The sequence below is a fragment of the Anomaloglossus baeobatrachus genome, chromosome 7 (assembly GCF_048569485.1).
Source record: "Anomaloglossus baeobatrachus isolate aAnoBae1 chromosome 7, aAnoBae1.hap1, whole genome shotgun sequence".
Lineage (NCBI taxonomy): Eukaryota > Metazoa > Chordata > Amphibia > Anura > Aromobatidae > Anomaloglossus > Anomaloglossus baeobatrachus.
In genome coordinates this window covers 259,390,605-259,414,812 of record NC_134359.1, presented here as the reverse complement: position 1 = coordinate 259,414,812, position 24,208 = coordinate 259,390,605, and the positions used below count along the sequence as shown (strand labels likewise).

Genomic DNA, 24,208 nt, shown 5'->3' with positions numbered 1-24,208 from the left:
CGCACTGTCCTGCTCCCCTCCCTCTGTGGGGACGCCAGTACACTCACCTTAATGACCAATCAGCGGTGGCTGTTTAGTTCCCAGTTCCTGCCGCACATGCCTACTGGGAGTGCTCTTGGGGCACGCACACCTTTTCCTAAAGGGCTAGTACGCCTTTACCCAGAAGTGCCTCTCAGTCTATGCCTAAGAGGCATCAGTTATTTAAGGCACCTTCCGGATAAGGGATATGCCCGAGCAACATGGTCTATAAGTTGCTGGTTGTCAGGTCCCTAAGTGCTGCTGTTACTGTTTAGTGTTGTGTTCCATATTGCTAATGCCTGTATGCGTTCCAGTACCTGATATATCCAAATCTGCTGAATTTATGCACTTTGACCAAACCTGATATACGGTGCTGCAACGCACCGTATCGGCCAAGTCTGCTATACCGACCACCGCTGTATTTTACCCTATCAGCCAAGCCTGCTATATCAGACGCTGCCGCATCAGCCATTCCGGCTGCGCCTGCCTCATCAGAGAAGGTCCATGTCCATACCCCTGGGGTCAGATGTTGCAGCACCATTCTCCCTGTGTGGCACCTGGTTTCCACCTGCAGCACAACACACTCACCATCAGAGGCTCTGGTAAAAACCTAGTTAAGCCTCTCAGGTATTCTTTGGTCCAATTGGTGCACTCCCCTGCCGTACCCACGAGCAATACATGCATAATGTGTAAATGTGGCCATCTAGTAGCTGATCTAGGTACTCCTCTCTGGGAATGCGGTTAGGTGCTGCCTTACGACAGGGAAGGTGAGACAGTAAATAGTTAAATGCTGTAGAAAGCCCACAGTGGGAGGAGCCAGCTGCAGGGTACAGCCTGACTAGATCCAAGTTTTAGTCATTAAGAAGGGGACAGTACAGGAAGCTGTATCTGTGGCAGGTATAGCAAGAAGGAGAAGTGTGCAAGTCTGTTAGATACCTGAGGCAGAAGAAAGTGGGTGTCTGTGCAGAGTCAATTCGGACCCGGGCCGATCAGACATTAATGACCTATCTAAGGATCGTCCATCAATGTAAAAGCCCCTTTAAAACTGTCCAGTGAGGCGCAAAACACATATGTGGAGGAGGTGCCGAATAACCCTCCTGATTGACCTGGTCACTGATGGGCACAATCTTAACCCCATTTGGACAGTCAAGGGATATACTAGAGGTTGAGACTGTGAACATGGTAAGCTAGAGGTTGACAGTCATAACAGAGGGTCTACGTGGAGATGAGAATAAGGCCTTATCCACATAATCATTATTTTAGGTTCTATCAATATTTACAAGCCAAAACCTGTGAATGTCTTTTGTAGTATTCCGCAGGAGTAGTGGTGGCTGACTGCATTATCAGTTCAGTTGTTTAGCTTTGGAGTGGAGAGCATGCTGGAAATGTGGGGAATGCAAAACCAGAGGGTGGAATAGTCCACCCAGTACCTTAATTGCTTAAGATTCAAGTTCTGCAGAAAACATGCAGCTATTAGAACATTAAAATGTTTGATTTTTTAGGGGCTTTATCCCCTACAACACTATGTGCTTAGTTTATAGTGTCAGTTTAGACTGATGAACTTCCATTAAATAATTAATTTTCTTACTTCATGTCTAGCACAGGAGTAGAGATGAGCAAACCCAAGGTTCGGTGTTTGGTGCTCGTACACTTGCGCGAGCATCGCTGTGCTCGGGTACGCACGGTGCTTGGCCCAGCGCGAGCCGCTTGTTTGAATAACTCACACTGGGGATAACAACAGTATGATTGGATGTAGTGTGCACCAAACAAAAAAAAATGGAAAAATCCGGCACACCCTCTCCCGGAAGTGATCTGTTTATGGCTGGCGGCATGTGGGTACAGACCCGAACTGACCAATTAGTGACTTCCATTGAGGTTCAGGTCAAGTCCGGGTGCCAAGCCAAACTTTATCTGTAATAGCTATATTGGGAGGTTTGCACTGTTGGATCACTTGTGATTGTCAGTTCTGGTCCATACTGTGCTATGTAGGTCAGGTGTCTACTGTCCTCATAAATATGGTGACTCTGAGCCGGCTGTTTGGAGACATTAAGGATTGTACCTACTTTATATAATTTCTGGCTGAACCAAACTTTCACGGGTCTGCTCATCTCTACCCAGAAGTTGAATTTAGGACCCCTAACCTTTATGGCAGAAACTCCAACAGTGAGCCACAAGTTGCATTGTTATGTATAAGAGAATTTTCTCTACCTATAGATCTTAATGGTGTTCTTATTTTTTACAAGCATGATGTACTGATATGTAGACATACATCTCTATATACCAGTACATTATTTTTGGTCTTTGTGTGCAATAATAACTAGCAATTAACTATTTATGGGCTCAGTGGTTAGCACTGCAGCTTTGCAGCGCTGGGGTCCTGGGTTCTAGTCCCACTAAGGACAACATCTGCAAGAAGTTTGTATGTTCTCCCCGTGTTTGTGTGGGTTTCCTCCGGGTTCTCCGGTTTCCTCCCACACTCCAAAAACATACTGATAGGTATTAGGGACTCTAGATTGTGAGCCCCAATGGGGACAGTGTTGCCAATGTATGTAAAGCGCTGTAGAATTAATAGCGCTATATAAATGAATAAAATTATTATTATTATTATTATTGTAGGGAGGTCCCTTAGAGTAATTTCCTCTGTTGCTTTAAAGGGGGCTTTTCACACAACGACATCGCTAACGAGATGTCGTTGGGGTCACGGAATTTGTGACGCACATCCAACCTCGTTAGCGACGTCATTGTGTGTGACACGTACAAACGACCCCTAACGATCAAAAATACTCACCTAATCGTTGATCATTGACATGTCATTCAAATCCCAAATATCGTTGATGGTGCTGGACGCAGGTTGTTCGTTGTTCCTGAGGCAGCACACATTGCTACATGTGACACCCCAGAAATGACGAACAACACCGTACCTGCGTCCTACGTCAACAAGGTGGGCGTGTCTTTCCTTCGGCTGCTCTCCGCCCCGCCGCTTCTATTGGCCGCCTGCCGTGTGATGTCGCTGTGACGCCGCACGAACCGCCCACTTAGATAAGAGGCAGTTCGCCGGCCACAGCGATGTCATTAGGCAGGTAAGTATGGGTGACGGGGACGAGCGATATTGTGCGCCACGGGCAGCGATTTGCCCATGACGCACAAATGACGGGGGCGGGTGCTTTCACGAGCAACATCACTAGCGATGTCGCTGCTTGTAAAGCAGCCTTTACACTTAGGCTATTGATGAAGTCATAACGAAACGTGCAATGGGGCAGAAGGGACAGGCGGAAGGTCTACACATTTTCCAATCTGAGTAAGTATTCTACTTATTACTTTCTAATACTCTCAGACCCTGGTTTAATTAAGAACTTGCTTTCTAATTGTTTATATAGGGATTTGTTTTTTATAAAAAAAAATATTCCATCTTGTTTCTCTCTGGGGCTGTACCAATTTGGTATACGATATATCTTTTTGAACCCCACTTACCTTGTATTAATGAATGTGTGTTATCTTATCACCTTGTCCCGATACTTTGCAGCTTTTGGATTTGTGATTGAATTTTATTATGATTTTTTTTCTTTTCTTTTTTTAATATTTTAGCTGAATACTAGTCCTTTCTTGCGCTTTTTGCAATTTTTTTAGTTTATAGGCTATTTATTTTCATCTATTAAAGGTATATTGCTAATCTCTATATACCAGTGCATTATTTTCTGGTCTTTAGCCCGCTTTACACGCTAGGACATCGCTAAAGCGATCTCGTTGGGGGTCACGGAATTTGTGACGCACATCCGGTCGCTTTAGCGATATTGTTGTGTGTGACACTTATGAGCGATTTTGAATCGTTGCAAAAACGTTCAAAATCGCTCATCGGTGACATGCCCCCTATTCCCAATTATCGTTGCTGCTGCTTGGGTGATGTAGTTCGTCGTTCCTGCGGCAGCACACATCGCTACGTGTGACACCGCAGGAACGAGGAATCTCACCCTACCTGCGACCGCCGGCAATGCGGAAGGAAGGAGGTGGGCGGGATGTTTATGTCCCGCTCATCTCAGCCCCTCCACTTCTATTGGGCGGCCGCTTAGTGACGCCGTTGTGACGCCGAACGAACCGCCCCCTTACAAAGGAGGCGGTTCGCCGGTCACAGCGACGTCGCTAGGCAGGTAGGTAGTGTGACGGATCCACGCGATTTTGTGCGCCACAGGCAATGATTTGCCCATGTCACACAAACGATGGGGGCGGGTACACACGCTAGCGATATCGGTAACGATATTGCAGCGTGTAAAGCGGCCTTAAGTGTGCAATAATAACCATAGCAATTACAACCATTCTTTACAGGAAGGCCTCTTAGAGTAATTTCCTCTTCAGCTCTATCACTTATGCCATTAGGTGTAATTATTTGATTCTTTACAAGACTTTCCTCTCCAGAATATTTGCACTCTTATCACTCAAGGGGATGAGAAATGACCAAAGGGCTCTCATTAAGGAGCTATCGGTGCCAAAAAACCTAGGTAAAGTCAACGCCAACACTCACTCAACCAACAACCATCTCTCCTAACTCCCCAAAATATATGTATGCTTGGTCCGGTTCAGGGTTTGTACATTTTTATTGGCAAAAGTGGAAAAAGGCAAATGACATTACATTGAAAAACATATCTCTCTCCTGCCATCGTTAGTCAGTGGAAAGTCAGAAAACCCCAATAAACATTAGATATTTGCCCGACTTTAATCTAATGGGAGTGGTCTTCTGACTCCTAAGAGTCCAATTTCCTGCCCCAGAAACTAAAGGTATAAGAAGTCTGGTGTAAATAAAAAAAAATATCTTATAAAATATAAACTATAGACATTTACAGCACATTCAAACTTTTATTTGTAACAAAAGATACAACTAATCGAAAAATTCTATCAGTCTTACAAAAAAATTAAAAAAAAATCCTTTAAATTAAGATAATGTTGGAGACCATTGTAAGATTTCCTTCTCTAAAGTTTGTGAGATGTGCCCTGTTTGATTCGATAACACAGTTTTCAGGTAAAGATATTTTATAATGAGATTTAAAATAAAATACAAAATTAAATATATTAAAATATGATCAACACAACCCATTGGTCTCTATGTTGTCTCTTCACCATGCACTAATGGTTTGGCTTCGCACATGTCATGTATGGTGTGGGGACTAATGTGAATCCAATGGCAGGCTTAAGACTGAGATCTTCTCTGGAAACTCCAGGAGGTGGATGGAAAGTAAATGCTTGAAGAAGTCCAGTGAAAAACACGAAAAGTTCCATCTTGGCCAAGCTTTCTCCAGCGCAAGCTCTTCTTCCTGTAGAAATGGGATTAATAAAAATAACCATGTGATGGTGAAAATAGATTTTGGCCTTAAGACTTGCAGTACTGAAATAAATTGGATCCAGTGTATAATTTCTTATGCTCTCTGAATGACTATGAGTCTCCAAGAAAAAAAGCGAGACCTCCGGGAGGTAACAAAAATTTCCTAGAACCCCAAGAAAAGCATTATTGACGATAGGTGTCCTGTGCGTGGCTCCAAGGTGGTTTGTATCCATATTAAGCCACAGTTTACATAGAATATTACAACAATACACCATTTGAAGGACAAGTTTTTGAAGAAAAGATGAAAAGTTCAATCTTGCGCCTTTTCTTTGCCCCAGATATGGCTAAGGTATTTACATATGAATGTTGATCTTCATGAGCTTAAAGAGGACCAACCACCAGGATTTTCCTATATAAACTAAAGCCAGTGCTATACTGGCGCTATCATGCTGATTCTATACATACCTTTAGTTGTGAGATCGGATGTATACTTTCTGAAATATAGGCAAGTAAAGTTTTTGATATGCACTGTTATTTGATTGATAGCAGCTACAGAATATCTAATAGGTGGGTCGGTTTTGCTAGTTATTTCCGACCCTGTCTGCCTACCCAGAGGTGTATCTAGGCTTTCTGGCACCCGGGGCAAGACTTCAGTTTGGCACCCCCCCCATGTGACCAATCATTCATATGTGATTTGCATACTCACAGTCACGTGATGACGAGCTGCTCTTAATAATTTAATTCTCTTAATATTCAAAGAGAAACATATGAAGAAAAGGCAGTTGTCACATGCAAGTATGAAAATCACATGAGTGGAGTGGCCAAATGATGAATGCTGAAACTAAACGCAGAGCTGAATCCTGACAGGGAGTATATTACATGCTGTTATGATTGGGCTACAGTGCTTAATTTTATAAGTAATGGGGTTGTCCAGGTTTGAGATGAAAATCTGCAGTTACTATGTGACTGCAGACTTCTGAATTCTCACAGTGCGCACACTGTCCGCTGTCAGGATTCTCTGGTGCCGATGGTCAGAGTGGGAGGTCATGAAACTGCAAGTATGTGATTTACAGTACAGACCAAACGTTTGGACACACCTTCTCATTCAAAGAGTTTTCTTTATTTTCAGGACTCTGAATATTGTAGATTCACATTGAAGGCATCAAAACTATGAATTAAAACATGTGGAATGAAATACTTAAAAAAGTGTGAAACTGACAATATGTCTTATATTGTAGGTTCTTCAAAGTAGCCACCTTTTGCTTTCATTACTACTTTGCACACTCTTGGCATTCTCTTGATGAGCTTCAAGAGGTAGTCACCGGAAATGGTTTTCCAACAGTCTTGAAGGAGTTCTCAGAGATGCTTAGCACTTGTTGTCCCTTTTGCCTTCACTCTGCGGTCCAGCTCACCCCCAAACCATCTCGATTGGGTTCAGGTCTGGGGACTGTGGAGACCAGGTCATCTGGCGTAGCACCCCATCACTCTCCTTCTTAGTCAAATTGCCCTTACACAGCCTGGAGGTGTGTTTGGGGTCATTGTCCTGTTGAAAAATAAATGATGGTCCAACTAAACGCAAACCGGATGGAATAGCACGCTGCTGGAAGATGCTGTGGTAGGCATGCTGGTTCTGTATGCCTTTAATTTTGAATAAATCCCCAACAGTGTCACCAGCAAAGCACCCCCACACCATCACACCTCCTCCTCCATGCATCACGGTGGGAACCAGCCATGTAGAGTCCATCCGTTCACCTTTTCTACAAAGACACGGTGGTTGGATCCAAAGATCTCAAATTTGGACTCATCAGATCAAAGCACAGATTTCCACTAGTCTGTTGTCCATTCCTTGTTTTCTTGAGCCCAAACAAGTCTCTTCTGCTTGTTGCCTGTCCTTAGCAGTGGTTTCCTAGCAGCTATTTTACCATGAAGGCCTGCTGGACAAAGTCTCCTCTTAACAGTTGTTCTAGAGATGAGAAGGTGTGTCCAAACTTTTGGTCTGTACTGTACATATATGTGGTCACGTGCTGACTAGACATGCGTGGCCTCGCTCAAAATTAATTGAGTGAGGCTGGACACGTCAAATCAGAATGTGGCCAGAAATATTAAAACCTCATACTTGCGCTCACATGACCGTCCACTCTCGCCACTGGCACCGGAGAATCACAAAAGTGTGCAGAGCATGCATTGTGAGAATTCAGAAGCCTGAAGTCACCTAGAGTCATTGCAGAATTTCATCTCAAATTTAGACAAGCCCTTTACTTATACAATTAAGCAGTGCATCCCAATTCTAACTAAAGGGGTTGTCCAATCTTACAATTTATGAATTGTTACTTGTGTACAGGATCAGAGCTAATAACAGCACCAGAACCAGCAGAGGTACAGAAATACATAATTTTAACACCCACCAATACAGAAACACAGCATCACAACCACCAGCAGTACAGAAATTCATCATTAGAACCACAAGCAGTACATGGTACATCAATTGTAATGTCAGGTCAAATCCATACACATTTGTATTGCATGAACTGACAACTTCCAGTACATCCAGGGCTGGCTCCAGGTTTTTGTGGGCCCCGGGCAAAAGAGTCTCAGTCGGCCCCATACACACATAGAAACACACATATACATATTTAAAAATAAATTTACAAGAATACATCTAAATAGACAAATCTATACACAGTCATATACACTGACATACATAGATACACATCATACATGTATGCACAGACACATTAGAGAAATTAATAAGGGGAAGCCGGCAGCAGCCTCACACACCTCCCCAGCTTGTCTCCCATCCATCTCCTCCTGGGCATGTGGTTGTGCCGCGCTTATTGGTGGCCATGGCTAACAGACATGGCTTCACACAGAGCACACTGACACTGCCATATACATCACAGGAGAGACTGGAGACATACAGCAATGGGGGCACGTACAGCTGCAGAGGGGGGCATACAGCTCTGAAGTGGCAAACAGCACTGGGGTGGGGGGACATATGTACCACCCCGTGGGCTCGGCTGCGACCGCCAAGCTGCTCGTATCCGTGCTCGTACAGTGGGTGGCTCAAGCTCCTCACGGACCCGGGGGTCACGTCGCTCTGCAAGGGGATTGGCGTTACACGCAGGAACTTTGGTGGGGAGTTCCACGGCCGGGGCCGCGGTGGTTTAAAAGGGATATAAGTTTGTGACGGCACCCACGGGTTGTGGTGAATAGATGGGCACCACCGCTGCCGTTAACTAGGCCTCCTGGGGACGGTGTTGCGCAGCTTGGTGTTGACCCCTCCGTGGGTAGGGGAGTAATGGTCCCGGGGGCCCAAGGGAGGTGCTGAGGCGAGGGGACAGGCGCGGGCTGGATGCTGGTGCGGCGCGGTGCGCGGCTCGAAGTCACTGGTGTTCTCACTATGACACAATACACTGGAGTCTCTGGTAAACCAAACAGGATGATGAACGGGGCCCGCAGCCGGCTGCAGCTTCTCCCTTAACAGGTTGGTGGTTTCCGCCTTAGTCCTGCACCTCTTTGTGTGAATGTTTGACTCCTATGCCTAAGCAACGCTAGTCCGCTCACCGGCTTGCTGGTTGCCGGTAGAGCCCTGTTTGCCTGCAGACGCTGGCCCTTTGGGTCTCTATGCCTTGGCGGTGGCTTTACCCTGTATGGATGGGCTGTTGTCTTCTAACGGGTCTTGTGTGGGAAAGGTCCTTAAGTCCAGTCCTCAATCAGTTGATTTGACTCGGCCCTGTCGGTTCGGGGCTTCGTACTGGGTCTGAGTACCCCTCCTGGTGCTCCGGTTTCCAATCGGTTCCCCGGTTCGGTACCCTGGTCCCTACGGTTCCACCGGCTGTAATCCCAGCTCCTGCAGGTGCCCACCACCGTCTGCCTCCTTGTCAGAGGTGACTGGGCTCCAACCCAGGCACCTGAGTAGACTATTTGCAAGCCTGGTCACAGGTCTGCCCTTGAACTCGACCTCTCTCTTTCACTCTCAAGACTAGACTATTACACACTGAACTTGTGTCTTTTTCCCGCCTCCAGGCCTGTGAACTCATCAGTGGGTAGAGCCAACTGCCTGGCTCCACCCCCCTGGTATGGACATCAAACCTGGAGGGTAGTGACAAGGTTTTTAAGTTTGGCTGCTGTCACCTTTTTAGGGAGGGTGTGTGTGTGCATGGGACTACCTGGGATGACCTGACTAGTCCAGGGCATCACACATACAGCTCTTGGGGTGTACAGTACTGGGGTGGGGAAGATACAGCTCTTGGTGGTATACAGCTGTGGGGTGGTATACCGCACTGGGGTGGGGGGACATACAGCTCTAGGGGTATAGCGCACTGGAGTAGAGAGTCAGACACTTCTGGAGGGTATACACTACTGGGGTCGGTGGACAGACAGTTCTGGGGGTATACAGCACTGGTGTCAAAAACAGACAGTTCTGGGAGCATACAACACTGGGGTGGGAGGAAAGACAGTTCTGGGGGTATACAGCACTGGGGTGAAGAAAGACAGTTGTGGGGGTATACAGCTCTGGGGTACGTGAGACAGATAGTACTGGTGGTAAACAGCACTTGGGTGCATGGGACAAATAGTACTGGGGGTATACAACACTGGGGTGGGGTGGACAGACAGTTCTGGGGGTATACAGCACTAGGGTGGGGGGACAGACAGTTTTGGTGGTATACAACACTAGGGTGGGGGGGACAGACAGTTTTGGGGGTATAAAACACTAGAGTGGGGGGACAGACAGTTCTGGGGGTATACAGCACTGGAGTGGGGGACAGACAATTCTGGGGGTATACAGCACTGGAGTGGGGGGACAGACTACTGGGGGTATACAGAACTAGGGTGGGGGTATACAGCACTGGGGTGGTAGGGACAAACAGTTCTGGGGGTATACAGCTCTGGGGTGGTGGGGAAAAACAGTTCTGGGAGTATACAGCTCTTGGGTACGTGGGACAGATAGTACTGGCGGTATACAGCACTGGGATGTGTGAGACAGATAGTACTGGGGGTATACAGCTCTGGGGTGCATGTGACAGATAGTACTAGGGGTATACAGCACAGAGGTACGTGGGACAGATAGTACTGGGGGTATACAGCTCTGCGGTGCATGGGACAGATAGTACTGGGGGTATACAGCTCTGGGGTGCATGGGGCAAATAGTATTGGAGGCATACAGCTCTGGGGTGCGTGGGACAGATAGTATTGGGGGTATACAACACTGGGGTGCGTGGGACAGATAGTACTGGGGGTATACAGCTCTGGGGTGTGTGCGGCAAATAGTACTGGGGATATACAGCATTGGGGTGCGTGGGGCAAATAGTACTGGGGTATACAGCTCTGGGGTGCGTGGGACAGATAGTATTGGGGGTATACAACACTGGGGTGCGTGGGACAGATAGTACTGGGCGTATACAGCTCTGGGGTGTGTGCGGCAAATAGTATTGGAGGCATACAGCTCTGGGGTGCGTGGGGCAAATAGTACTGGGGTATACAGCTCTGGGGTGCGTGGGGCAAATAGTACTGGGGTATACAGCTCTGGGGTGCGTGGGACAGATAGTATTGGGGGTATACAACACTGGGGTGCGTGGGACAGATAGTACTGGGGGTATACAGCTCTGGGGTGTGTGCGGCAAATAGTACTGGGGATATACAGCATTGGGGTGCGTGGGGCAAATAGTATTGGGGGTATGCACCACTGGGGTGCGTGGGACAGATAGTGCTTCAAGTATACAGCACTGGGATGGGAAGGATGACATACAGCTCAGCAGTATGTAGATGCTTCGGCTCCTCTGTGGGTTGAGCCTAGAATGTAAGGGCTCCTTCCATGTTAGTGAGCGTGACCAGCTTCATTACAAATTAAATCATACCTGGAAGGAGACTGTACATTCTAGCATCTACCTTCGTCTGTTGGATGGGGAGCATAGTGCACAGTGCGTGCTAGCTCCGCCCACAGACAAACTTACACCCTGCACGCAGCAGTGAAAGCTCCATGCAAGTGAGGCGTTAAGAGCCGGCAAACCAGAAAAATGTGGGCTGCTGGCAGGAGCTCTGCGGTCCCCAGAACTCGGCCCGGGGGCAGCAGCATACATCACCGCCCTTGCTGACAGCCAAGCGCTGACGCTGGCCCTGACCGCCGGGAAGACTCAGTGCTACATCAGTCGGCCCGACAGCGCTCCCCCTGACACTGCGCCCGGGGCAGATGCCCCGCCAGCCCCACCTAAATACGCCTCTGGCCTACCTACCGGTCGTTCCTCTACCCGTAGATGTTATTAGTGGGGGAGGAAGAACAGGCAGACAGGGGCAGGAATAACTAGCAACACTTGACCCACCTATTTGATATTCTGTAGCTGCTATCAATCAAATAAGAGTGCCTTTCACAAACTTTACTTGTCTATAATTCAAAAACTATACATCCGATCTCACAACTAAAGGTATGTATAGAATCAGCATGATAGCGCCAGTATAGCACTGGCTTTAGTTTATATAGGAAAATCCTGGTGGTTCATCCTCTTTAAGCACCCGAGAGAATGACCAAGCAGCATATGAGGACTTTTTTAACTATTGGTTCCTATATTTCTAAATGCACACATATGCTTGGGTGATCTTGATCAAACAATACTACCTTGGTCAGGCTATTTAGACAAAGGGCCAGAGAAGCAAAAGTGAAGGAAAACATATTGAAGACTTTGGGAAATATTGCTAATTATAAATTGCTCATGCAATGGCTGAGCACTTTAATAAAACCATAGAACATTTTGAGCTTTTTGGAGGACAAAATAAAAGATTTAGAAAACATATATTTATCATAAAAGTAAATACACCCCTCACATTTTTGTAACTATTTGATATCTTTTCATGGGACAACACTTAAGATCTGACCCTGTGATACAATCTAAAGTAGTCATTGTCCAGCTTGTATAACAGTGTAAATTTGGAGTGACCTTTGCATAACTCAACACACAGCTATTTAAGGTCTAAACTGCTGGCAGCAAAAGGGAGTACACCCTTAATTGAAAATGGCCATCTTGTATCCAAAGTGTCAATATTTTGTGTGGCCACCATTATTTTCAAGCATTGCCTTAACTCTGTTGGGCATGAGGTTAACTAGAGCTTCACAGGAGCTGCTGGATCCTCTTCCATCCTCCATGATGACATCACTGAGCTGGTGGATGTTAGAGACCTTGCGCTCCTCCACATTCTATTTGAGGAGGCCCCACAGATTCTCAATAGGGTTTAGGTCTGGAGACGCTTGGCCAGTCAAGAACTTTTACCATCAGTTTCTTTAGCAAGGCAGTGGTTGTCTTGGAGGTGTGTTGGGGTTTGTTATATTAGAATACGAAGGAAGGGGATCATACTCTGCTTCAGAATGTCACAGTACATGCTGGCATTCATGGTTCCCTCAATGAACTTGAGTACCACTAAGATGTAGCTCCCCACAGCTGGCAGCACTCATACCGCCACAAACCATGACATTCCTGCCACCATGCTTGACTGTAGGAAGGACACACTTGTCTTTGTCTTCACCTGATTGCCACCACACACACTTAACACCATTCAAACCAAATACATTATCTTTGTCTCATTAGACCACAGAACAAGGTTCCAGTAATCCGCGTCCTTAGTCAGCTTGTATTTAGCAAACTGTTTGCGGGTTCTCTTGTGCATCATCTTTAGATGAGGCTTCCTTCTGGGATGACAGTAAAACCTGTTTTGTTAAACCGCTGGATGGGCTTGGCCACCGTGCGGCAGCTCAATGTCAGGGTGGTGGCAATCTTCTTATAGCCTCGGACATCTTTATGTAGAGCAACAATTCTTTTAATTCTTTTTTTCAGATCCTCAGAGAATTCTTTGACATATGATACCATATTGAACTTCCCGTAACTAGTATGCGAGAGTGTGCGAGCGATAACACCAAATTTACAACTGCTTCCCATTCATACCTGAGATCTTGTAACACTAATTAGTCACATGACACCACGGAGAAAAAATGGCTAATTTGGCCATTTTCACTTAAGGGTGTACTCATTTTTGTTGCCAGCAGTTTAGACATTAATGGCTGTGTGTTGACTTATTTAGAGGTCATCAAATTTAGACTGTTATACAAGCTGTACACTGACTACTGTACATTGTATCAAGGTGTCATACCTTCAGTGTTGTCCCATGAAAAGATAATAAAATAGTTACAAAAATGTGAGTGGTGTACTAACTTTTGTGATATAGTGTATAGATAGATAGAGTAAAATATAGCCATTCTGTTACGGAGAGTTTTTTCCGATGAATGATATGTAAAATTTTTTGACTTTGCATCTTAATAGTTCTCATTACTTACCTACTGAGAATGGCATAAATGCATCATGTCGGACAAATTTTCCATTTTCATCTAAGAAATGATTGGGATTAAATTCATAGGGAGTTTTCCATTGAGTCTTGTCGTAGAGAACTGATGTCAAGAATGGAATAACCTCTATACCCTGTGAAAAAAAATCATCAGATATCTATATATTTCATTTTCAAAAATGTGAACTAATTGGCATGGTGGTGGACCCCATAGCAGTCCCTTTTTCTAGCAGGTAAACACATACAGCACTTGTTTAAAAGCCAAAAAAAATATTGCCCGTGAGAACATTTTTTTTGTACACTTACTTTTGGAATGAGGTAACCCCGGAAATACACGTCAGTTGGAGTTGAATGTGACAGGTTCAGTGGGACAATGTTGCCAAACCTTTGTATTTCGTGTATTACTGCATCAGTATAAGGCATTTTCTTGCGATCATCAACTTTCGGCAGTTGTCCTGGTTTAATATGTGTTTTAATTTCATCTTGTACTCTCTCTGTAAAGCAAAAGAAAACATATTTTGTTACTTTTTGTAGTAGCACAGCAATGCAATTACAGGATATTTTTCTAACTCGTACTTCTTGAACCAAAAGCACCTTAATCAAGGATAGGCTGCCACTTTAATTAGCTTCTTCATATGCTTACCTTCTTGTTATTTCTCATGTCTTCTGATCTTTCTTTCTAACTGCTGTACCGGCACTGATGATCAAAAGGGTAACGATGTTTTGAACGTTTTATATTCAGGCTCTGTATCTCACCATCCACTACAGCTTTGCACGTGAGACTACCTTCATTTTATAGACAATAACCTTGGCTATCTCATACATAAATTTGACTTGCAACTATTTAGCATATGATTAGATATGCAGTTTATTTTCTTGTCACTGCATTGTTACTGTTTTGCTCCTGGTGTTTGAAACATTTTTCTTCTTGTCTGCTACAAATTACAACCTGTTCTCACATTTCCCAATAGCTCAGTGTGTTATTAGCTTCATTCCCAAGCAAAAGGTCACTGGTTCATATTAAGGAGCAGCCACAAAAAAAGATTTCCTAAGAAAAGAGAAGCAGCATCATCCAGCTCATCGATAGCGGTCTCTCGGCCAAGAAAATTGCCAAACTGTATCATGCGAATGCCATTGACTTCCATTATACTCAGTACTCGAGTTTCACCCGACCACCCCACTGCGCAATCGGGTAATGAGCAATAGCGAGCATGCTTGATTGCTCATCACTAGAAAGTACAATAAAAAAATGTGCACTAGGGAGAAAGGTCAGCAATAAAGCTATGGTCTTTAACATGGCTGTGGATTTACAAGGTGTCTGCCAGGATCTTCACACTACTATGAGAAAGTGATTTCCAGAAATTACATATAGAATTCCCGGAATACTTCTTTGTGCAGGTGCAGATGAGCGTATTTTCACTACTTACAGTGCCTTTCAAAAGTATTCAGCCCCGTTGACATTTTCAACCTTTTCCCCCATTTCAGGCTTCAAACATAAAGATAAACATTTTAATGTTCTGGTGAAGAATCAACAACAAGTGGGACACAATTGTGGAGTTCAATGAAATTTATTGCTTATTTTAAACTTTAAAAAATAATAAACTGAAAATTGGGGCGTGCAATATTATTCGGCCCCTTTAAGTTAACACTTTGTAGCGCCACCTTTTGCTGCGATTACAGCTGCAGTCGCTTGGGGACGGGGTATGTGTCTATCAGTTTTGCACATCGAGAGACTGAAATTCTTGCCCATTCTTCCTTTGCAAACAGCTGGAGCTGAGTGAGGTTGGGTGGAGGCGTTTGTGAACAGCAGTTTTCAGCTCTTTCCACAGATTCTCAATTGGATTCAGGTCTGGCCTGTGACTTGGCCATTCTAACACCTGGATACATTTATTTGTGAACCATTCCATTGTAGATTTTGCTTTATGTTTGGAATCATTGTCTTGTTGGAAGACAAATCTCCGTCCCAGTCTCAGGTCTTTTGCAGACACCAACAGGTTTTCTTCAAGATTGGTCCTGTATTTGGCTCCATCCATCTTCCCATCAATTTTAACCATCTTCCCTGTCCCTGCTGAAGAAAAGCAGGCCCAAACCATGATGCTGCCACCACCATGTTTGATAGTGGGGATGGTGTGTTCAGGGTGATGAGCTGTGTTGCTTTTATGCCAAATATATCGTTTGTCATTGTGCCCAAATAGTTCGATTTTGGTTTCATCTGACCAGAGCACCTTCTTCCACGTGTTTGGTGTCTCCCAGGTGGCTTGTGGCAAACTTTAAACGACTTGCCAGTCTTCCATAAAGGCAAGATTTGTGCAGTGTACGACTGATTGTTGTCCTATGGGCAGACTCTCCCACCTCAGCTGTAGATCTCTGCAGTTCATCCAGAGTGATCATGGGCCTCTTGGCTCCATCTCTGATCAGTCTTCTCCTTGTTTGAGATGAAAGTTTGGATGGACGGCCGGGTCTTGGTAGATTTGCAGTGGTATGATACTCCTTCCATTTCAATACGATCGCTTGCACAGTGCTCCTTGGGATGTTTAAAGTTTTGAAAATCTCTTTGTAACAAAATCCGGCTTTAAACTTCTCCACAACAGTATCACGGACCTGCCTGTTGTGTTCCTTGGTCTTCATGATGCTATCTGCGCTTTAAACAGAACACTGAGGCTATTACAGAGCAGGTGCATTTATACGGAGACTTGATTACACACAGGGGATTATATTTAACATCATCAGTTATTTAGGACAACATTGGATCATTCAGAGATCCGCAATCAACTTCTGGAGTGAGTTTGCTGCACTGAAAGTAAAGGGGATGAATAATATTGCACGCCCCAATTTTCAGTTATATATTTTTTACAAAAGTTTAAAATAAGCAATAAATTTTGTTCAACTTCACAATTGTGTCCCAATTGTTGCTGATTCTTCACCATAACATTAAAATTTTTATCTTTATGTTTGAAGCCTGAAATGTGGGAAAAGGTTGAAAAATTCATGGGAGCCGAACACTTTCGCAAGGCACTGTGTGTTAAGTCTATAGGGCCTGTATATGTCCAATTTTTCTCCCTCCTTGAACAGAATCTCTGAGGGGGAAAAAAAGCATGTCAGTGTTAGACACAATTATAATTATGGATTGTATTTGGCCATACAAGTCAATAAGCGCGTGGAAAACAACGGCCTGCACTCGGATGACATCTTATTAGTGCAGTCCAATTTATACAGACTCACGGAATGGAGAAGATAAAGAAAATTTGTGCTACAATTTTCTCATCCAAGAGAATCGGATCACACTCTCAACAAGTCCTAAAGGCCTTATGCCCATGTGACACCCTGGACTAGTCAGGTCGTCCCAGGTAGTCCCATGCACACACACCCCCTCCCTAAAAAGGTGACAGCAGCCAAACTTCAAAACCTTGTCACCACCCTCCAGGTTTGATGTCCACACTGGGGGGGGGGGCGGAGCCAGGCGGTTGGCTCCACCCACTGAGGAGTTCACAGGCCTGGAGGCGGGAAAAAGACACAAGTTCAGTGTGGAGTAGTCTAGTCTTGACAGTGAAGGAGAGAGGTCGAGTTCAAGGGCTGACCTGTGACCAGGCCTACCAATAGTCCACTCAGGTGGCTGGGTTGGAGCCCAGTCACCTCTGGCAAGGAGGCAGATGGTGGTGGCCGAATGCAGGAGCTGGGATTACAGCCGGTGGAACCGTAGGGACCGGGGTCGGGGACGGTGGCCCGCCGGTACCGAACCGGGGAACCGATTAGAAACCGGAGCACCAGGAGGGGTACTCAGACCCAGTACGAAGCCCTGAACCGATAGGGCCGAGTCAAATCAACTGATTGAAGACTGGACTTAAGGACCTTTCCCACACAAGACCCGTTAGAAGACAACAGCCCAACCATATCGGGTAAAGCCACCGCCAAGGCATAGAGACCCAAGGGGCCAGTGTCTGCGGGCAAACAGGGCTCTTCCGACACCCAGTAAGCCGCGGAGCTGACTACCGTTGCTTAGGCATAGGAGTCAAACATTCACACAAAGAGGTGCAGGAGAAAGGCGGAAACCACCAACCTGATAAGGGAGAAGCTGCAGCCAGCTGCGGGCCCCGTTTATCATCCCGTTTGGTTTACCAGAAACTCCAGTGTATTGTGTCATAGTGAGTACACCAGTGCCTTCGGGCCGCGCACCGCGCCACACCGCACCAGCATCCAGTATGCACCTGTCCCCACGCCTCAGCGCCTCCCTCGGGCCCCCGGGACCATCACTCCCCTACCCACGGAGGGGTCAACACCAAGCTGCGCAACACCGTCTCCAGGAGGCCTAGTTAACGGCAGCAGTGGTGTCCATCCATTCACCACAACCCGTGGGTGGCGTCACGAAGTTACATCCCTTCCAAACCACTGCGGCCCCGGCCATGGAACTCCCCACCGACGTCCCTGCATGTAGCGATAACCCCCTTGCAGAGCGACGTGACCCCTGGGTCCGTGAGGAGCTCGAGCCACCCACCGTACGAGCACGGATCCGAGCAGCTCGGCGGTCGCAGCCGAGTCCGCAGGGCAGTACACCCACGTTGTTTTTTTCATGCTTTTTCCCTGCTTCTTTTAATCAATAAAAGCAAGGAAAAAGCATCCCAGCAAAATCTATGAGTATCGTGACTTGCTGTGCACTCACTGCTTCTTTTTTCCTTGTAGTTTTGGTTGCTGAAGAAAGAAGCAGCATGTCAATTGTTTCTGCTTTTTTTTTCTCCTGCGTTTTCCTCTTCCTATCGCAATAGAAAAGAAGAAGCATGGAAAGTAGCATGAAAAGAAGCACAAAAAGGCGCATTTTTCTGCAGCTTCTTTCTTGCCAAAACATGCTTTTTTTGTGCAAAAATCTGCTGTCTTCACATAGCCTAACAAAGTTCTAAAGCTTGATTCGACTAAAACTTGGATTAATATGGGCTGTGAAAAAAAACTTTTTTAGGTTAAAGGAAAATGCCACATCATGATTTCAGGAATGTTTCTATGCAGAATTTCCTAGAACATTAGGAAATATAAAATATTCAATAAATGCAAAAAGTTATATGCAAGAAATAACCTCAACCTAAGATAATTTTGTAGGTACACTTATAGAAAAACCTGTTTGAGAGAACCAAACAAATCTTTGGGGAAAATTCACTTCTACAGGGTTGGAGCTCGCTAAAAAAATGGCCATTATACATGGAATTTGATGGAACTGTAAATATTTAACAAAAAAAATGGTCTAGGTAAAGTGGTAGCCTTCAGGAAGAGGTAGGGGTACTTTGCACGTTGCGACATCGCTACTGCGTTATCGTCGGGGTCAAATGGAAAGTGATGCACATCCGGCGCCGGTAACGACGTCGCAACGTGTAAAGCCTAGATGAGCCGATAAACGATCGCAAAAGCGTCGTAAATCGGCGATCTGTGTAGCGTTGATCATTTCCATAATGTCGCACCAATAGGAGATACGATGTTGTTCCTCGTTCCTGCGGCAGCACACATCGCTGTGTGTGAAGCCGCAGGAGCGGCTACCTCCATCGGCTATGCGAATGGAAGGAGGTGGGCGGGATGTTTACGTCCCGCTCATCTCCGCCCCTCCGCTTTTATTGGCTGCCTGCCGTGTGACATCGCTGTGACGCCGCACGACCCACCCCCTTAGGAAGGAGGCAGGTCACCGGCCAGAGCGACGTCGCAGGGCAGGTAAGTGCGTGTGAAGCTGCCGTAGCGATAATGTTCGCTAGGGCAGCTATCACAAGATATCGCATGTGCGACGGGGAGGGTACTATCGTGCTCGGCATCGCTAGCCGATGCTAGCGATGTCGCAACGTGCAAAGTACCCCATAGTCTGGTGGCTTTTAGAGACTGTAATTATGTCTTATGTAATTTTATCCACTTATAGTCCTCCATATAGTATTATGCACCTCATTATATTCCTCCATATAGTATTATGCACCTCTTATATTGCTATATATAGTATTATGCACCCCTTATATTCCTCTATATAGTATTATGCACCCCTTTATATTCCTCCATATAGTATTATGCACCCCTTTATATTCCTCAATATAGTATTATGCACTCCTTAGATTCCTACATATAGTAGTATGCAGCCCCTTTATACTAGTATGCAGGCTCCATATAGTATTGTGTGCCCCCACATAGTAAGATGCAGCCACCATATACTTTTAGGCAACCCCATAGTCCTCTGGCCACCGTGATTAAATACATACTCGCTTCTCCTCGTTCACCCACTGGTCCAGTCTCCTGAGGATGTCCACTGTTGTGGTGCTCTGCATATCTCAGCATAGTGGCGTGGCGCGCAGTAGGGATGTCACCGCTCTCTGCTGTGCTGACAAGTCAGAGTGCCGCAGAGCAGACACAGAGGTAGAATGACGAGAGAGAGCGCTCCCCCCCTTCTCTCATCATTGCTTTTATTTGTATCGGCATCCGCGATGGTGACACAATTGAAAGGGTAATCATTGGCGGGGGCCCCAAAGCAGGGGGTGCAATGCCAGCGCTGGCACCAGATACCCCTGATTCACAGGCCCCATAGCGGTTGTGTGGCCTGCCTCTATTAGCGGTATGCCACTGATCAGCTGTATTATATAGTCAACATGGTAAAAAAAATAAAAAAAAATAAAAAACACAATTGTGGAATTGCACTTTTTTTCGCAATTTCACTGCACTTGGATTTTTTTTCCCTTTTTCAAGTATATGGTAAAATGAATGGTTTTATTCAAAAGTACAACTCGTCCCGCACAAAATAAGTCCTCATATGGCTATGTTGATGGAGAAATCAAAAAGTTATGGCTCTTGGAAAGAGAAGAGAAAAAAATGAAAATTAAAAAAAAGGAAAATTGGTGGGTGGAGAAGGGATTAAAACTGTAGGAAAAATTACTTTGAATCTCCGGATACTTCATCATCAATAGAATTCCCCAGCGGATCGTTGTGGATGTAGTTTCAGTTCCAGCAGAAAAGAGATCCAGGACAGAAATAAGTAGATTTTCTTCATTAAAATATGTCTCAGTTTTTGTTGATTCCTGAAAACACAAAACATGAATATTCCCCATGTTACACAGTATAACCAGCTGGTTCCAAGGCAATCATAACCAACCTCTGTTTCCACTTTCCACTTTGTTTACCTTTTTTTTTTACCTGGAACAGTAAGGTTTTCAAAGTAATGCACTCATGACTCTAGCTGCCCACATTGGAAGAACTAAAGCAATATGTGACACATATAGTGAAAAAGTTATGAGCACTAAAATACTGGCGTACTCATTACTCAAATTAAGTAGGTCGGATTGCACCAGGGCAATAAGGAAAAGCGTGACAAAGTGGCAATTCTGGGGCGGCTGTGGGCTGCTATTTTTGGCCCGGGAAGGAGCCAATATCCATGGACCTTCCCAGCCTGATAATACCAGCCGCCAGCTGTCTGCTTTACCTTTGCTAGTTATCAAAAATGAAGGAGACCTACCAGTTTATTTTAATTGTTAATTTAATAAGTACCAGGCTAAGAACACCCTTTAGTGCCACAGGAAAGGCACTAAGGGGGCAAGTGTACAACTCTGCTCTAATCTAAAGGCCACTTTACACACAGAGATAAATATTTGGCAGATATGTGGTTGCAGTGAAATTGTGGACAATCAGTGCCAGGTTTGTGGCTGTGTACAAATGGAACAATATGTCCATGATTTCACTGCAACCACAGATCTGCCGAAGATTTATCTCTGCGTGTAAAGTGGCCTTAAGCTGTCCTTCTTACCATTCCTGAACTACAGTGTTCCAAGCATTACAAGGCTCATAAGACCTGATGAAGCAATGTGGGTGTTTTTTTTTGTTTTTTTTTTGTTTTTTGTTTTTTTTTTTTTTTCTTTCTTGCAATTCTCTTGATTACGACACACATGGGTCATCTTGCACCCTTTCCCGCCCGTTTTTTTCTTTTTTGGGGCGGTGCTTTGACAACACATGGTCTATTTAACACATGGTCTATGGTCTCTCTCTCTGTTATCTGCCGCTTTGGGTTGCTGCTGCCGTGGTCAAATTTTACGTGCGATTACAGTGGTTGTGACTCTCACAACCACATTTGGTGAGTAGTATTGCTCCCCCATCCTATACCCCTACATACAAGGGTAAGACCCTATTGCGCTTTATTTTTCCACAGCTTCTTCTATTACCGGCTTCATTGGACCTGGCTTGACCAGATCCCCTTTTTCTGTGGATTCAGCAGCAGAGGGTTTTGTACACGTGGATTATGGATTACTTCAAGAATCGTTTATCTTCAAGAGAAAAGCTCATACTACAAACAGTAGGTGCACCTGAAACATGCAATGTTGATTGGGATCTTAATTTACCCAGTATATACTCAGAGGAGGACACAGAGTATGAAAAAACTGTTTTGACGCCTAGAGCATTTGCTCAAGGAGGAGCTACGGTTTGGGCTGGATGCCCGGTTTCTGACTATATATATGGAGGAAAGACTTTGCCCTAGGGGCCTCAGAATCAAACATGATTCACCTTTTCCGTCGGACCCTATTTTTACCAATGAATGGGATAATGTATTGAACAACTGTATGCAAGGGATGTTACAATGTCTCTTCAAAAAACGTACTAATATTGCTAATGATGCGTCTACTACTATCACTGAAGTCCATAAGGAGCTCAGCAAGTTTGATCTCCATCCTGAATTTAAGATTCTAAATTCAGATATTAATACCAAATTAATTCAACTGGAACAGGAAACAATTTTCCGAAAATCAAAAACACTCCAACGGGACAGGTCTGATATGGTCCCTGGTAAAACCAAAAGATCTGAGCCTAGTGAAGGACTGAATAGACCTCTCAGACCGAGGTCAACCAGCAATAATAGGAACTTTTACAATAGTAGATTCCACAAAAGAGGTTCTAATTCCATATCTAGGAGGGATAGAGCTCTATCTAATGATTATCCCAATAATCCTGGTCCAATAGATCGAAGGGTTGTACCACCCCAAGATCCCCCTAATGTCACTATCACTGATGAAGTTTTTTCTGTGACCCCTGAGTCCTTGTCTCTGGTTACTACCACCCCTATGGAAGTGATTCCCATTACACATACCCCAACCTCTCGGACACCCACGAGTACGTCTACAGATTTTGAGGAAACTAAAAGACAGTTTGAGTCTCTTAGGCAAGAAATTGAGAGGATCCGTAAGAATAGAGAAATTAATTCAGGATCGGTAATGTTTGACACTGTCCCTGTTAACAGTACTCTCCCCGAAAATGACATCACTGATCTCTTAGAACTATCAGTGCATGAGGAATATTTACCCTTACCCGGATCTTTGGATTCTGAGGATTGTATTAACGTCTCTCCACCCCCAACCGAACCTTCTGATGTCCCAAATAAAAAGATTATCACCGTTGATAACACTCACAAAGGTAACTCATGTGTTCCTTTTTTACCGGTGGCCAGGAACACGCAAATACACATCACCAACTTTCTCACCCCCAGGGGAGAGAAAAGAAAAAGTACTACAGAGGAACTCGAGCAGGACATAGGATCCAACAAAAAAGAGAAAAAAAGTATACAATGAGTAATGACAGTCCGGGTATATTTAACCTCTCCAGCTATAAACTGTCCAGTAGTGAGATCGGTGTCTTGAAAAAAGGATTATCTTATTGCCCCGCCAAGCCTGCTGATGGCTTTGAGCTTTATACAGATTTCCAAAAATTTATCAGAAAACTTACTCTCACTCGACATTTTCAGATTAACAAGGCCAATCCTGCTCAAAATATTATGGTGTCCAATAATTTTCTTCACACAGACCTGAAAGGAAAATCCAACTTCTATCCCCTACAAAGCATAGGGCATCACATAAAAACTTTTAATGATCTGGTATTAGAAGACTTCAAGAAGCTCGCTATTAATAAAGATCGCCCCAGGTCTAATCTAACTAAGGAAGAATCTTCTGCCTTGTTAACCTTAAAAAATAACCCCAACGTAGTCATCAGGAGTGCTGACAAAGGGGGAGGCATTGTACTACAGGACAAGAAGGTCTATGTCCAGGAGGCTCTCAGGATGCTCTCCAATTCTATACATTATGAGGTTGTGGACAAAACAGCACATAATGATGCCATTATAAAGTATCAGACCCTGATCCAGAATGCGGCAATGCTAGGGGTCCCTAACAAGGACGAGAAAAAATTCCTAGAAACCAAAAATCCCAGATTAGCCTTCTATTATCATCTTCCCAAAATTCATAAATGTTTGTCCAATCCTCCAGGTAGACCCATCATTTCTGGGATTGGGTCCCTTACAGAAAACCTGGCAGCCTATATAGATGTGATCATGAGAGTACGTTACTGGTCTCAGGAGCTATCTTAGGGACTCCACTCACTTGATCAACATTCTTAAAGATATCAAGTGGAAAAATGCTTTTCTTTTTGTAACCCTTGATATCGCCTCATTATACACTAACATTTCCCATATACTTGGGCTTGAATGTTTTAAACAATTTCTTGAAATGGATGATAGATTACCTATACCACAAAAGAACTTCATCCTGGAAGGAATGAGGTTCATTTTGG

General features: G+C 44.8%; 1 protein-coding gene across 1 annotated transcript in view; it reads right to left on the bottom strand.

Moving 5' to 3' along the window:
* Positions 1-4,588: 4,588 nt before the first annotated feature.
* Positions 4,589-24,208, bottom strand: part of LOC142245401 (cytochrome P450 2K1-like) — a 70,814-nt gene continuing 51,194 nt past the window's right edge. Inside the window, exons 6-9 of the mRNA XM_075318073.1 lie at positions 20,541-20,682; positions 13,964-14,151; positions 13,650-13,791; positions 4,589-5,321 (exon numbers count right to left, since the gene is read on the bottom strand). Of these exons, the coding sequence (XP_075174188.1) occupies positions 5,134-5,321; positions 13,650-13,791; positions 13,964-14,151; positions 20,541-20,682 (660 nt within the window). The 3' untranslated portion in view covers positions 4,589-5,133. The remainder of the gene's footprint in view (positions 5,322-13,649; positions 13,792-13,963; positions 14,152-20,540; positions 20,683-24,208) is intronic.